The sequence below is a fragment of the Marmota flaviventris genome, chromosome 3 (assembly GCF_047511675.1).
Source record: "Marmota flaviventris isolate mMarFla1 chromosome 3, mMarFla1.hap1, whole genome shotgun sequence".
In the NCBI taxonomy this organism is placed as follows: Eukaryota; Metazoa; Chordata; class Mammalia; order Rodentia; family Sciuridae; genus Marmota; species Marmota flaviventris.
In genome coordinates, this window is record NC_092500.1 from 21,265,974 (window position 1) to 21,280,971 (window position 14,998).

The 14,998-nt window shown below is 31.2% G+C and overlaps 1 protein-coding gene across 6 annotated transcripts in view; it reads left to right on the forward strand.

The window, feature by feature from the left end:
- The window catches only part of Anks1b (ankyrin repeat and sterile alpha motif domain containing 1B), a 1,114,759-nt gene that overhangs the window by 308,595 nt on the left and 791,166 nt on the right, over window positions 1-14,998 (forward strand). For all 6 annotated transcript variants that reach the window (XM_027947591.2, XM_027947674.2, XM_027947839.2 and 3 more), the window contains exon 9: window positions 13,005-13,148. In XM_027947591.2, coding sequence (XP_027803392.1) covers window positions 13,005-13,148 — 144 coding nt within the window. The remainder of the gene's footprint in view (window positions 1-13,004; window positions 13,149-14,998) is intronic.

The window sequence follows — 14,998 nt, forward strand, 5'->3', positions numbered from 1 at the left end:
GTCTATTCACATTTCATTTTTTCTACCTCTACCATTATAACGTAAGGTTAATAAGTTTTCTGCTGATATAGCAGATTTAATGTCCAACTTGTATTCACTATTTTTTAATATTAAATGCTTCATCAAAAGTTTTGCTCATTTATAGACACTTAAATTATACACTTTTTCCCTAGTATTTTACTTCTGTATAACTGCTTCCCCAGAAAGTGGATGAAAATATAAGAAAAGAGTATATATAGTAGGAAGATGAAAAATGGCAATGAACATATAATTATATATTGAAAATGATAAAATATTACTATGTTAATGAAAAATTTTTTTCTTTTGATTGTAGGATTATTAGAAGTCTTTCTTCATGTATTTTCCTGATGACATATACCTATTATTTTCTGTTTTATTAGTTCAATACACACATGTTCATGCATATTTGAGCATATTTACATATACATTATTACCAGGTGCATTTCTATTTTACTCTAGTCTAAAGAGGAAATAAGGAACTGGAAAGAAGCAGAGTTGTCCAGTCAAAATGTATGTACATGTGGTGTGCTTAGAAATGTGCTAGTCATTTTGCAGAATACATAAATAACAGAAAATATACTTCATGTAACATCTATCAAATAATTTAAAACAATAGATTGAGTTGTTTGCACATGTGTACTTTGATAATTCAGGTAAGAGAAATAGTCTCTGAATGCCTTGTACCCAACCACATAAAACCTATTTTTTATTTTTATTTTATTTTTTTAAAGAGAGAGTGAGAGAGGAGAGAGAGAGAGAATTTTTTTTAATATTTATTTTTTTTGTTTAGCTTTTGGCGGACACAACATCTTTGTTTTGTATGTGGTGCTGAGGATTGAACCTGGGCCGCACGCATGCCAGGCGAGCGTGCTACCACTTGAGCCACATCCCCAGCCCAAAACCTATTTTTTAAATTGAAATATAATTACAAGTAGAAAATTGTTGACATTAGTGGACCTGTTTTAAATTGGCTGCTTCCCACATCAGAGCCCTGATTTGTTTTTCTGTCCCATCTCCCCACCATGCCTTTCGTCTTATTTTTTTCAAATGGCTTATTTCCAAACAGCCATTGAATTCATGCTGCCATGATCATGCAATCCCTTGGCCTCATTTTTATTCCCTCTTTCCTTTCTGGGTAGAATTTTTATCTCATGAGGTACTATTTCTCAGCACTCTCTTACTTCTCTCCTTCACTCTCCATGGTTGAAAATAATTACTCCTTTAAAAAAAATGTTTTCCTAGCACCTTGTTTTGATCTGTAATGTTTATACTTTTGGTCTAGTTTTACTGTACATTTATGTGTGTATTTTTTTATACTTTAAGTTCAATGTTTATGACATAATATTGGGCTTTTACTCCCTCATTTTCAGATTTAGCTTCCAAGACAGTAATTTTTGATCACTACATTTTTAATTAATTTAAATGAATTCTAAAAAATATCAGGTGTAAACAATATAATTTTTAATTAAATTAGCTTAAGTAGTACTGACGTTATCTTTGCAAGAAGCTCAGATTGATTTTAAGTGTATGTCTCTATTGATGCAAAATTAATAGTTGAATGATGACTATGTGATAGTAGAATTATTTTCCCAGGACCATTTACTTATCTTGAAATTGTAAAATTGGCAACAAAGCATAACTGTGGAAGGAAATGACTAATTTCAAGGGATAAATATGGGATGAGGGAATATTAACATATTTAAAGAATTCATACAAAATAGAGGAAAGGGGATGATTTAACCAGACAAATGTGAGAAGTGATGAAAGCTCTAAGATGAATAGACAGAAATAAATATATGACTATTTTTGAAGAGTTGCTTTGTTAGACTTCCCTGAAGTAACAATAGGGTGTGAAATAACTCCTTTTTAAAAGTTCTAGAATACTGGACAAAATAATCTTCTATTATCAGATTATAAGATGAAAGAAGGCTCTGATGCCTGATAGAAAACACAGGAGACAAACTGCTATTACTTCTGCTTTCTGCCTAGATACATAGCTTAAACACATCACAAAAAGGAAAAAGAGAAAATCAAGTAGTTTCACTGTGTTAAGGAAGACTGAGCCAATTATAATTTGGAGGCAGAAAAACAGAAAGGAGAGAACTATACAGATAAAAAGGACCAAAAAATAAAAAGGGCTGGGTATGTGCTCAGTGGTAAAGTACCCATGGGATAAGTCCCCAGTACAAAAAAAACAAGTAAATAAACACACAAGCAAGCAAACAAATAAATAAATAAAAATTTAAAAAAGAAGAAAAGAAAGAACCAATGCCAATACTCCTCAAATTATTCCATCAGATAGAAAAGGGGGACCACTTCCAATTTCATTCTGTGAAGCCAGTATCACTCTGATACCAGCATCAGAAAAGGATGTATCAAGGAGAAAACACTGCAGACCAAACATCCTTCAGGAATATAGATGCAAAATCTTAATATTATGCTAGCAAATCATGCTCAATAACACAATAAAATCATACATCTTTTAAGATTAAACTGTTTTCATTCCAGGGATACAAGAATGGTTCAACATACACAAATCAATACATTCACCACATAAATAGAATCAAAGAAAAAAAATCATATGAGTATCTCAATAGATGTAGAAAAAGCCTTGCACAAAATTCAGCTCCCATGTATGATAAAAACATGAAAAGAACTAGGGATAGAAGAAACTTGCCTTAATATTATAAAACTTACCAAAGCCAACATCATACTGAATGGAAAAAAACTGAAAGTTTTTCTCTAAAAAAATCAACCGAACAAGACCTGGGTGTCCACTATCACTACTCCTATTCAATATAGGAAAAATTAGGCAAAAGAAGGAAATAAAATAAAAGGAATATGAATGGGGAAAAAAGAAGTCAAATAATTACTGTTTGAAGACAATATGATTCTATACTTTTAAGACCCCCCCCTCCAAAAAAAAAACTCCACCAGAAGACTTCCAGTGTTGATGAACAAATTCAACAAACTAGAAACATGAAAAAAATCAATAAATAAAAATTAATGGATTTTCTATATGCCAAAAATGACCCTGCCAAAAAATATGAAAACAATTCTATTTGCAATAGCCTCAAACAGTGACAAGAAATAATAAAGACATAGAAGACATAGAAGCAAATCTTACCAAGGAGTTGAAAGATATCTACTGTGAAAATTAAAGAGTACTGAAGAAATAATAGAAGATACTAGAAGATAGAAAGACCTCCTATGTTCATGGATAAGCAGAATTAATGTTAAGATGGTCATATTACCAAAAACAATCTACAGGTTTAACATAGTCTCCATCAAAATCCCAATGAGATTCTTCTTTGAACTAAAAACAGTTCTTAAAATTCCCATGGAGAATAAAAGACCCAGAATAGCCCAAACAATTCTGAACAAAAAGAATGATATTGGAAGCATCACAATACCTGATTTCAAATTATACTACTGTTTTAGTCAGCTTTTTATTTGCTGTGACCAAAAGACCTGACAAGAATAATTTTTAGAGGAGAGAAAGTTTATTTGGGCCTCACAGTTTCAGATGCTCCAGTCTACAGATGGATGACTTTATTCCTCAGAGCCTGAGGTGAAGCAGGACATCATGATGGAAGAGTGTGGTAGAGGAAGACTGCACCAAGAAGCAGAGAGAAAGAGACTAAGTTCAGCTCATAAAATATAAACTCCAAAGGTGCACCCCCAATGACCCACCTCCTCAAGCTATACCCTACCTGCCTACAGTCACCACTCAGTTAATCCTTATCAGGGGAATAACACACTGGTAGGTTAAGGTTCTCATAAGCCAATCTCACGCATGAGCTTTTGGGTGGACACCTTATATTTAAACCATTAACAACTACAAAGCTTTAGTAACAAAATTACAATGGTACTGGCATAGAAACCGATCTGCAGAGTAATGGAATAAAACAGAAGTCAGAGAAAACTACACAGATAGTTATCTGATCCTTGACAAGAGTTGTCTAAAACATACATTGAACAAAAGACAGCCTTTTAAATACATGGTGTTGAGTACTCTTGATATCCATATGTAGAATAATGAAACCAGATCCCTATTTCTCACCCTATACAGAAATCAAATTATAAATGAATCAAAGACTAGGAATTAGACAAAAATTTTGCAACTGCTCTAAGAAAACAGAATCAATACCCCAATATATAGGCATAGGCAATGACTTCTTCAAAAGGACTAATTAATCTCAAGAAATAATATCAAGAATTAATGGAATGGAATTTAAAAAGCTTCTGCACAGCAAAGAAAACAATTTAGGACCATGATGACAAAAACCTACAGAATGGGAGAAAATCTTTGCCAGGTATTCTTCCTACAATGTGTTAATATTCTGAAAACATAAAAAACTCAAACTTACCACTAAAACCGCAGATAACCCAATCAGTAAATGGTCAAATGGACTAAACAGACAATTCTCAACAATGGACAAATGGCCAACAAACAGATAAAAAAATATTCACCATTTTATCTATCAGGAAAACGTAAATCAAAGCTACACTGAGGTTTCATTGCACTCAAGTTAGAATGGCAGTCATCAAGAATACAAATAAAAATAAATGCTGGGGAGCTGGGGATGTGGCTCAAGCGGTAGTGCACTCGACTGGCATGTGTGCGGCCCGGGTTCCATCCTCAGCACCACATACAAAACGAAGATGTTGTGTCTGCCGAAAACTGAAAAATAAATATTAAAAAAATAAAAAATAAATAAAAATAAATGCTGGGATGTCATATGAGGAAAAAGTAACACTTATCCTCTGTTCTTGGGATTGTAAATTAATACAACCACTATGGAAAACAATTCCTTGAAAGACTAGGAATGGAACAAGGAGGTGACTCAGCTATACTACTCCTCTGAATTTATCCTAAAGAATTAAAGCCCTTTTACTATGACCCATGTTTATGGTAGTGCAATGCTCTGTGGTCAAGTTATAAAACCAGTCTAGGTATCTGTCCTCAGATGAATGGATAAAGATAATTTGCTGTATATACAAAATCCTTTGATGGGCTATTCTCAGTGGTGAAGAAGATTGAAGTTATGTTAATTGTAGGAAAATGCACGGAACTGGAGACTATCATGTTAAGGAAATAAACCAGACTCAGAACATCAAGGGTTATATATGTTCTTTCATATGTGGATGCTAGAGAAAAAAAAAAGGTGGATAAAGCGGGAATATCATGAAAATAGAAGGGAAACTAGTAGGGTAGAGGAAGGGTATCAAGAGGAGGGAAGAAAGGGAGGAAAAAGGGAGGTACTGGGGAATGAAATTGACCAAATTATGTCATATATGCATGTATAAATAGGAAACAATGAATTCTACTATTATGTATAATTATAGTGCACCTATAAAAATGTAAAAAAGTAATTTTAAATTTTATCTGAAAAACAATGAAATGCTATTCAATGCTTTTAGGGAAGAAGCTAACTACCAATCATTGTCCTATGAAATAAGAATTTCTCTGGTTACTATGTGGAAAATAGGTTAAAAGAGAACATTGACAATATATACACAATTGAGAATGGTTGTTCTCTTTAGTATACAATTGTACATTTATTAATTTATTTTGAGAAAGTCATCAGACAAGGATGAAAAGTTTGGAAGGACATTCACTTAATATTTACCAAAGGAGTGAGTTTAGGAAAGCATATCTTTCTTCTTTTTAATCTTTTATTTTGAATTATTTATTTTTAATAAGCATGCATTCTTTTAAATTTCATAAAAATCAAAACATTTTCAGTTTTGAAAAGAAAATACTAAAAGACCTGTGAGTATGCTGTAAGGTAGGGTAGATTAGTTAACCATTCCAAATTGTTCTTTGTTTTAGATCTCCATTTCTTATGGGTTCCTTCCTGAATTCTGCCTTTTTATGTAGTTCCTTTGTCTTGATAGTTCTATTAAATTGGCTTGAACATCTGTTGTTCCTTTGAAGAACTCCAGTAATTAGGAGCTTACTTCCACAGTGTGATCAAAAGGTTGTGGGACTTGGGGGTCTGTGGTTGTGGCTTAGCTGTGGAACACTCGCCTAGCATTCATGTGGTACTGGGTTTGATCCTTGGCACCACATTAAAAAATAAATAAATAAATAAAGGTCATTGTGTCCACCTACAAGTAAAAAACAAATATTAAAAACAATTGTAGTACTTGTATTATATATGATTTGGTAACATCAAGCTGAGTAACAACTTGAGCTTGCTTGAGTTTCTTTATTTGTAAAACAGGTATAATCCTTATCTACTTTATTGTATATTCTATACCAAAAACATTTTATAAATTACAAACCACTATCATATGTAATTAGATAATAATTATTACATATAAAATGTATGAAAAATTACACACCCACAGAGTCACAGACACACCAGGGAAATTTCATTTCTTCTTTATTTGATGATATAATTATTCTAGTATTTTTTTTTTCTTTCATAGAGTTCAAATTTGTCTTCCCATAAACATGTATTATGACTCTTTTTCCTTTGCAACAATGTGAAGTATTCGATCCTTTCTTCTATATAATAATCATGTAGTAACTAAGAAAGATAATAGGCTCAAAGTCTATAGATTTAGGCCTTTTCTCTGTAGAAAAATGTCCAGTTTTTCACAACTTTAGAACATAGTCATATCTTTAGTAAAATGTATAAAAGGCATGTGAAATAAAGGAAATCCTTGGAGTTTATGTGTGTTTATGTGACTTCTTTTCCATATATAATTGAAGATTTGATTTGGTTTGATAAAATCTTTCCAAGATATTTTTTTTTATTGAAATAAGTTAAAATATGGTTTTAGGTAGCAAATTTCTGTAATGTCTTTAGGGGGCAGTGCTAAACCACTGATAAATGTCTTCATTTCTGATAAAGCTATTGGTAATGATTAATATGAAATAAAACTAAAATATTAATCCATGATATTTGTGATACAATTTTATATTCCCCTTAATATTAGTTAAATTTTCTAGGTGACCAAATGAAAATGATGGTTCATTTATTCAATAAATATTTATGAAGTTCAATTATGAACAAACATTATATGAGATATAGATATGAATAAGGCAATGTTTTCTTTCCAATAACTTACAATTAAATAGGGTAGGAAAGCCACATTGTGTTTGTACGTATGTTTATGCATGAGCACACTGTATATACACAACTTTTTCAGAATAAATATAATAACAAAAATAGCAGAATTTATTTTTATGTACCAGTCACTGTCAAGCAGTTAATTGTATGCTTATATAGTCCTATCAAAATGGGAATTATTATTTACATACTTTTGCAGATAAGGGAACTGAGGATTAATAAGATTATGTGATTTTCTTAATATCACATAGCTTGGAAATGTCAGAGCTAGGACATGAATGTATATATCTATTTGACTTCACAACCAATGCTCTTTGCCAATATGTCATCTATGATTTCAGTGTATATGTGAAATACCAAAATACACTTTGCACATTTACATAGTCACAGACATTTAGAAGTGAGTGACATTATTTTTGTTTGTGATAGATCTGAAAATTTTTATGTAAGAGATGAAATATCAACTGTATTTCTCATATATAAAATTATAAGAAAATAATATATTAGAAAGCTAATATTTATTGAGACCTATCATGTATCAGGCACTTTTTATTCATTACTTCGTTTAATTATTAGGAAAAAACCCTCAATGTTATTTTCTATTGCATAAATAATGCTAGTAAGACTGACAATGGACATATCTGCTGAAAACTATCAGATAGTGGGACAATTATAACTCAAATTCAGGACTGTCTAATTTTAGAGGATATGTGCTTAACCACTGCAGTATGCTGAAAACAGAGAATTAAGGTAGAAGATGCAAATAAAAGCATGGAGCATGATTAGGCAAGGGTGAATAATTCTACTTGGTTGTAATCTGGAGTGAGTAAAATTGAATAGGAAAAAAGGCTGAAAAGTAGTTTAATCATAGAATCTTGAAGTCATTTGAAAGAATTAGGATATTATTTGCCATGTAATGGGAAATAATTGGAGACTTGAGTAGGGAAGAGATATCAATATTTTTTTTTCCTTAGAAGAAAGAGATGTAAGAACTTTACCACATAATTGGATTAGATAATTACAGTACCTTTAACAAAAACAAAGGAACTAGTGAAATGAAATGTCAATCTATGAGATGTAGACAGTTCTTAACCAGGTGTGCAATTGTTTATAATGCCATGCAATTTCATCTCTGAGGTCAAAACCAGTAGCTAATCATGAATTAGTGACAAAAATGCCAATTTGACTTTTATTCACGTTTGTGAACAACATATTGATGATCAATCCTATAGATGTTCTTGTTAGGATAAAGCTTTAGATTTCCCATATATATTTTACCCAGATAATCTGTAGGATTAAAAAATCTCTGTGATAATTACCTTTTATTACTGGTTGGACAAATGTATATTTATGAATGATGGGCTTCTGTGTTCCAAATTATAGAAAATTTCACTGACTGTCACAGGTGGCAAAATGCTCTCAGGAGTTATCATAATGTAGTGGAAACAAAGAAAATATATACCTCCTTTTTAAAATGGCAGCTATATCATCTTGATTTTTTATTATATTTTCTTTTATAGCATGTTGTGCCAAATAAGGTGTCCTGTAACAGAGTGGTTAAGTAAGCATAAGGTCTACCTATAGTCTGGCTGTAGAATTTTTATTTTTTTTCTTACTTACCAGCTCTGAGACTTCAGGTTTTACTTGACCTCTCTTTATAAGATGAGGGGAAAAGAATATCTGCTCCCAAGGTCTGTTGGGTAAATAAAAATAATTAATGGAAAAGAGTCCCATGATAATATAAATCACATAGTAATTTCTCAGTATAGCATAGATGTTATTGTATTTTATAGGCAGCAACTAATTAAGGGACTATTTAATTTTATTGTTTCTCATTTACTGGCAATTGATAAAGGGAAAATTAAAAACAAATTCTTTGAAATATAAGGAAAAAGAAGGTCTTATGTTTTACTTTTAAAGGCAACACCTTTTTTTTTGAGGGTGTATATTTGTGGGGAGGAGTTATTTACAATCCCATATGTAGAATTCTTTAGTCATTTCAATAATCATGATCTGTGTGTTGTGCTGAACACTACATTGTGAAGCTCTTTAGACAAGTTTGTTCCTTTTCTTTATGTTTATAATATAAATGTGTATAATATATATATTATATATATATACACACATATATACACACACAAAATAAATGCTTTCATATTGTCAATATTTAGCTATTTGGTTTAGTCTCATGTTTTTATAAAAATGATTTTATAACACGTTATAGTTATACATAGTATTTGGCTTCATTTTGACATAATCATACGTGCATAGAATTTAATTTGGTCCATTTTAGGCCTCAGTGCTTCCTCTTTACCTCCCCTTCTCTTTCTCCTCCTCCCTTTCCCTATTCCCCTTTCTATACTCTATACTGCTCTTCCTTCTATTTATTTAGTTTTTAATTTGATGTGTATTAAGGTAGAATGCATTGTGATTTTATACATTCACATAGTGTAATTTTATCAAATTCATTCCACATTTTCTCTCTTTCCCATTCTTCTTCCCTCCTTCTCAATTTTCTTCTTCTACTCCACTGATCTTCCCTTTATCCTCATGAACTATGATACTTACACGCCCCTCTTTTCCCTTTACTTTGCTCTAAATTCCACATGTGAGAAAAAAAATTCAACTCTTGATTTTCTGAGTCTAGATGATTTAATTTAGCATAATGTTCTCTAGTTTTATCCATTTACTGGCAGTGCCATAATTTCATTCCTTTTTATGGCTGAGTTAAACCGATATGTATATATACTACATTTTCTTAATCCATTCATCTGTTGATGGGCACCTGAGCTGGTTCCATAACTTGGCTATTGTGAATTGTGTGCTATAAACATTGATAGACGGTTTAACAATAGAATGTTTCTTTTCTTCTTCTTCTTCTTCTTTCTTCTTCTTCATCATCATCATCATCATCATCATCATCATCATACTGAGAAGTGGGATAGCAGGGTAATGTGATAGTTCCATTTCTAGTTTTTTTTGGATCACCATTCTGTTTTCCAAAGTGGTTGTACTAATTTGTGACCAACAATGTGAGTGTATCTTTTTCCTGACATTCTTGCCAGAATTTATTATTATTTGTATTCTTGATGATTGGCATCACTGAAGTGAGGAGAAATCTCAAGGTAGTTTTCATTTGTATTTTCATGACTTCCAGATATGTTGAACGTTTTTCATATTTTTGTTGGTTATTTGTATTGGGATCAAAAATAAACATGAAGACCAGTGGAAAAGTATAAGAAATAGGCAAACCCACATACCTACAGATATCTAATACTTTGCAAAGGTGCTAAAAATGTATGTTGGAGAAATGATAGCCTTTTTAACACATGGTGCTAGGAAAATGCATATCCATATGTAGAAGAGTGAAAGTAGATTTCTATCTCTCATAAGTGAAATTAAAGTGGACCAGAAAATTTGTAACTGCTTGAAGATAACATGGGGTCAATAGTCCAACATAGTAATGTAGGCAGGCATTGACTTCTTTAACAAGTCTCCTTAAGCTCAAGAAATAAAATCAAGAATAAGTAACTGGGACAGCACCAAATTAAAAAGCTTCTGCACAGCAAAGGAAACTAGAGTGTGAAGAGAGCTTACAGAATGGGAAAAAATCTTTGCCAGCTACTTCTCTGACAGGGGATTAATATTCAGAATACATAAAAAACCTTAACACCAAAAATGCAAATAACCCAGTCAATAAATGGGCAAAAGACTAAATTCCTTTCTCAAATGAAGTTATACATATATATTTTTAAAAATCCCTCTGTTGAACATTCAACAGCCTCTCTGAATAAGGAACTTTTTTTCAGTTCTTGCAAAATTTCTTGTTATTTCATTTATCTTCCCATTTCTATTCCTTTCTAATGTTTGTAACTTCTGCTGTTCGGGTTTTGAATCTGTTTGTTCAATTGCCTAGCTTTCTTAACTTCTAATGTCTCATCTTTGATTTTACTTTTGGAGAAATTTCCTTAGATATATTTTCCAATACTTCTGTTGCAATTTAAGTGTGCGTGTATTTATTTTGTAGCATTCTGTTCTTGTTTCATGGATGCAGATTATCTTCTATTCTTCCGACGAAACCAATGTTTTTTAAAAATATTTATTTTGGTATTTCTTTAAATATGTGGTGATTTTTATTTATAGTTAACTAAAACATTAGAAACTATTTATGTGAATGGATGTTTTTGATAGGTGGGTTTCACAGTAGAGATTAAAATATAGACCTCACCATTTTCCTGGTAATTTCTAGATCTTTTTTTTTTTTTTGGAGGTGGTCTTAGTTATTTTTTTTAATTAGTTGAACAATACCACAGATTTTAAGGAAAGAGTGTTTTTTTAAAAAAGGTTTATTTTGGCTCACAATACTAGTTGTTTAATTCTGAGGGGCCATATCTGGCAATGAACTTGGGAGAGTCCTGAGGCAGTGATAGTGAAAGGGCAACCCAACATGAATGTGTGGTTTCCCTCTTTTAAAGCCTCCAGAATTCAATCATGGGGACTCCACCTTGATGACCTTATTCAATCCTAATCACTTCCCAAAGGCCCTAACTTCAAACACTATAGCTAGATTAAGTAACCACCCTTTGAATGCCTCACAATGGGCATTAAACTCCAATGTGAGTTTTGGAGGGAACAAATCATATTCAAACTATACCAGAAGTCAGTTTCTAAAGAAATATATTCTAGTCTTTGACCTAGGAAACAGAAATCTGACTGTCATGTTTTCTAAGGAAAATATGGAAAGGCACTGATGAGTTGAAAATTTTCATTTACTGCATGTAGGCTATGACTTACTCATTTTATGAGAGGCATCTCTTTGCTCAGTGTATAGGAATACTTAGAATTTATAATCTCTTTGCTTCAACTCTTTTGGAAAATAAACCTCTAATTTTTTGCTAGTGGTGAAGGTTTTGTTTCCTGATTGAGTGAGAAGATGAAACTAGGGATCTGACTCTGATAGTGAGTTTTATGCTTTTTTAAATATATTTTCATTTTTTAGTTGTAGATGAACACAATATCTTTATTTTTTTATTTTTATGTGGTGCTGAGGATCGAACCCAGGGCCTCACACATGCTAGGCGAGCACTCTGCCGCTGAGCCACAACCCCAGCCCAATTTTTATGCTTTTTAAGAAACTCTACACTGATACCTTTACTGGTAGCCATCCCTCCACTTCTTCCCCCATGCAAGCACTTTGCTTTCATTGTTCTCAAGTTTGTTAAATCAAGTAATACCTACCCTTCTCTTTTTTAATCTAAATAAAGTTATCCATCATTGTCCAAAAGTTTTCTTGCTGTTGCTTATCTAGTAACATCTATACTGTAGCCCTTGTCCTTATGGTTCAAACATTTATATGAGTTCTTTGCTGTCTCTTTTGTAGGATTTGGAAGGTAACAAAGGTAAATTTGTAAGGTTAACATGGGAGTCTTGTTGGAATTTTAAAAATATTACCGCATTATGATATGAAACTTTATGATATACTTTTATAGTTTGCTTTTGGTGAATATTTTTGTTCATTTTTTTTAGCAATTTCTATTTACTTTCAAGTTCTTTAACTGCTTTTCCCCTTAATTTTATACCTACATTAAATACTTGATAATGTGAGATTTTTTTTTTCATTTATTACTATTCAGATATTTTCTTGGGTCATTATCATGTCCTGTTTTTCATTATGAAGTTTGTTATTTTAGTCATTTCCATCCAGTTTGTTCACTTTCAATTTAAATTGATTTATGCATTTTTTTTCTAAGTCACATGGCATAACTAGAGAGCTGGCTGGAAGGAAAAGCTGACTTTTGTTTATTGAGATATACAGCAAGTAATTTATATAATTTGATTGATGTTAAGATATCTAAATAGCATTGATAATATATTGGTACAATATAAATTTAATTTCAGAGAACTTCATCTACAATAAATTTGTCACCAGGAGAGGTGGAAGAAGATGACGATGATGAGAACACATGTGGGCCTTCAGGAATTTGGGAAGCACTGACTCCTTGTAATGGATGTAGGAACCTTGGCTTCCCCATGCTTGCACAGGTAAAGGTTTGCTTCTAGAAAGGTACATACAACATAAAAATAGTTGCCTACTTTATTAAGATTAAAATTTTCAAAATTTTAGAAATTCAATTAGTATCTTGTTGACTTTATGACTTCTTTAGTTACCTTATTGTGCATGTGTGTTGCTTAGGCAATGACATAATTTCCATAATTTTTAGTTTTTGAATTTCGATTATAATGCAGAATATGTATCATGTTTATGAGTGTTTTAATATTTGTAGTCTAGTAATATATCATTTTAAAGATTTCTATTTTAAATAAATAATGAAAAGTGATTTAAAGATATAGGGAATTATATTTGGACTGTTTAATAGCATAGTCAGTGATATAAACATGTTTATTTTTTCTCACCACAATGGGAACATTGTAGAATAAATTGAAAATATATTCCCAAGAGATTTTGAGGTAAATTACAAAAATGAGAAGATAACACTAAAACATTGACTATAAGTTTTAGATAATTTTTAGATAATTTTATTATTCATTAGGTTCTACTGTGTTACCTTCAAATTCCTGATACGTGGTTTGGACTATAAACCCTTAGAGGACTTTCAAAAATGAGAAAAATATTTCCTTTAAGGAAATTTGAAGCTAAAATAAAATATATCTGCACAAGATGAGAAAGAACTTAAGATAAAAGACTATAATGTTAATATAATGCCCAGCCTGGGCAACTTAGTGAGACCCTGTCTCAAATAATAAAAAGGGCTGGGGAGGTATCTCAGTAGTGAAATGCCCCTGGGTTCAATCCCCAGTACTGTGAGAAAATCTCTTCATAGAATTTTTAAGATAGCTTATCCTGATCTTTACAGAGTTGTTGTCAATATATACTGGATTGAGTTCCATAAAGGTATAAACCCAAACTTTTGATGCTCAAGATCCATGGCCTAATGTCAGCATAGTTACTGGCATAGTTAGAGTAGTTGAATGAACTAATAAACAAATGTGTATTTTGTAGATCTTCACATCTTCCCTTAAAATTTTTACATACTGTGTGGATTTTTACTTCACATTTATATATGTAAAGGAGAAAGGAAATTAACAAGCATAACTTTTATATTTTGTTTAAATAAACCTCATGTGCTTAACAATGTTATAATAATTGACCCTTTTTTACCCATGCTTTTATTCATAAAATTAATGTCTTTGTAAAAATGTTTTATCATTACTTTGTGTTATATCTTATAAAGTAGAATTCTTAAAACTATTAAAATAAAGTATTATACTTTCACTTTAATAATCAGATTACCAAAAATTATCAATAACATGGTTATGTTTCTCCAACACCTTACTACTATTTACTTTAAATTTTATCTTATTTTATTATTTTATTAGTTTTGATAGTGACTTGCTTTTGGTTTATAATGTTTTAGTATTTAGTTTTTTTCCTGTCAGTTTTCTGGGAAGACTGGTAGTTTCAATAAATTTATTACTTTCTTGATATTTTTAGATTTTAATGTTTTAATAGTTACATTTATCACAAAATTATTCCCAGTTCATAGCATTTTTTGGTTTTAATTTTTATATGTGTATGCAAGTATGTTATGTAGTTTATAAAGCTATCTGTAATTCATTAAACTTCTCAGAACTGTTTTTTGATTAATTCATCTCATCTAGAATTTTTTTTATTAGTTGTTCAAAACATTACAAAGCTCTTGACATATCATATTTCATACATTTGATTAAAATGGGTTAAGAACTGCCATTTTTACATCTAGAATTTTTTAAAAATATATTCCAAATATGGTTCTGTACTGATTTTTTCCTATTGATACCTAGTTTTCTCATCACTTTCCATTGAATAACAACTCACATTCTTCTCATTATAT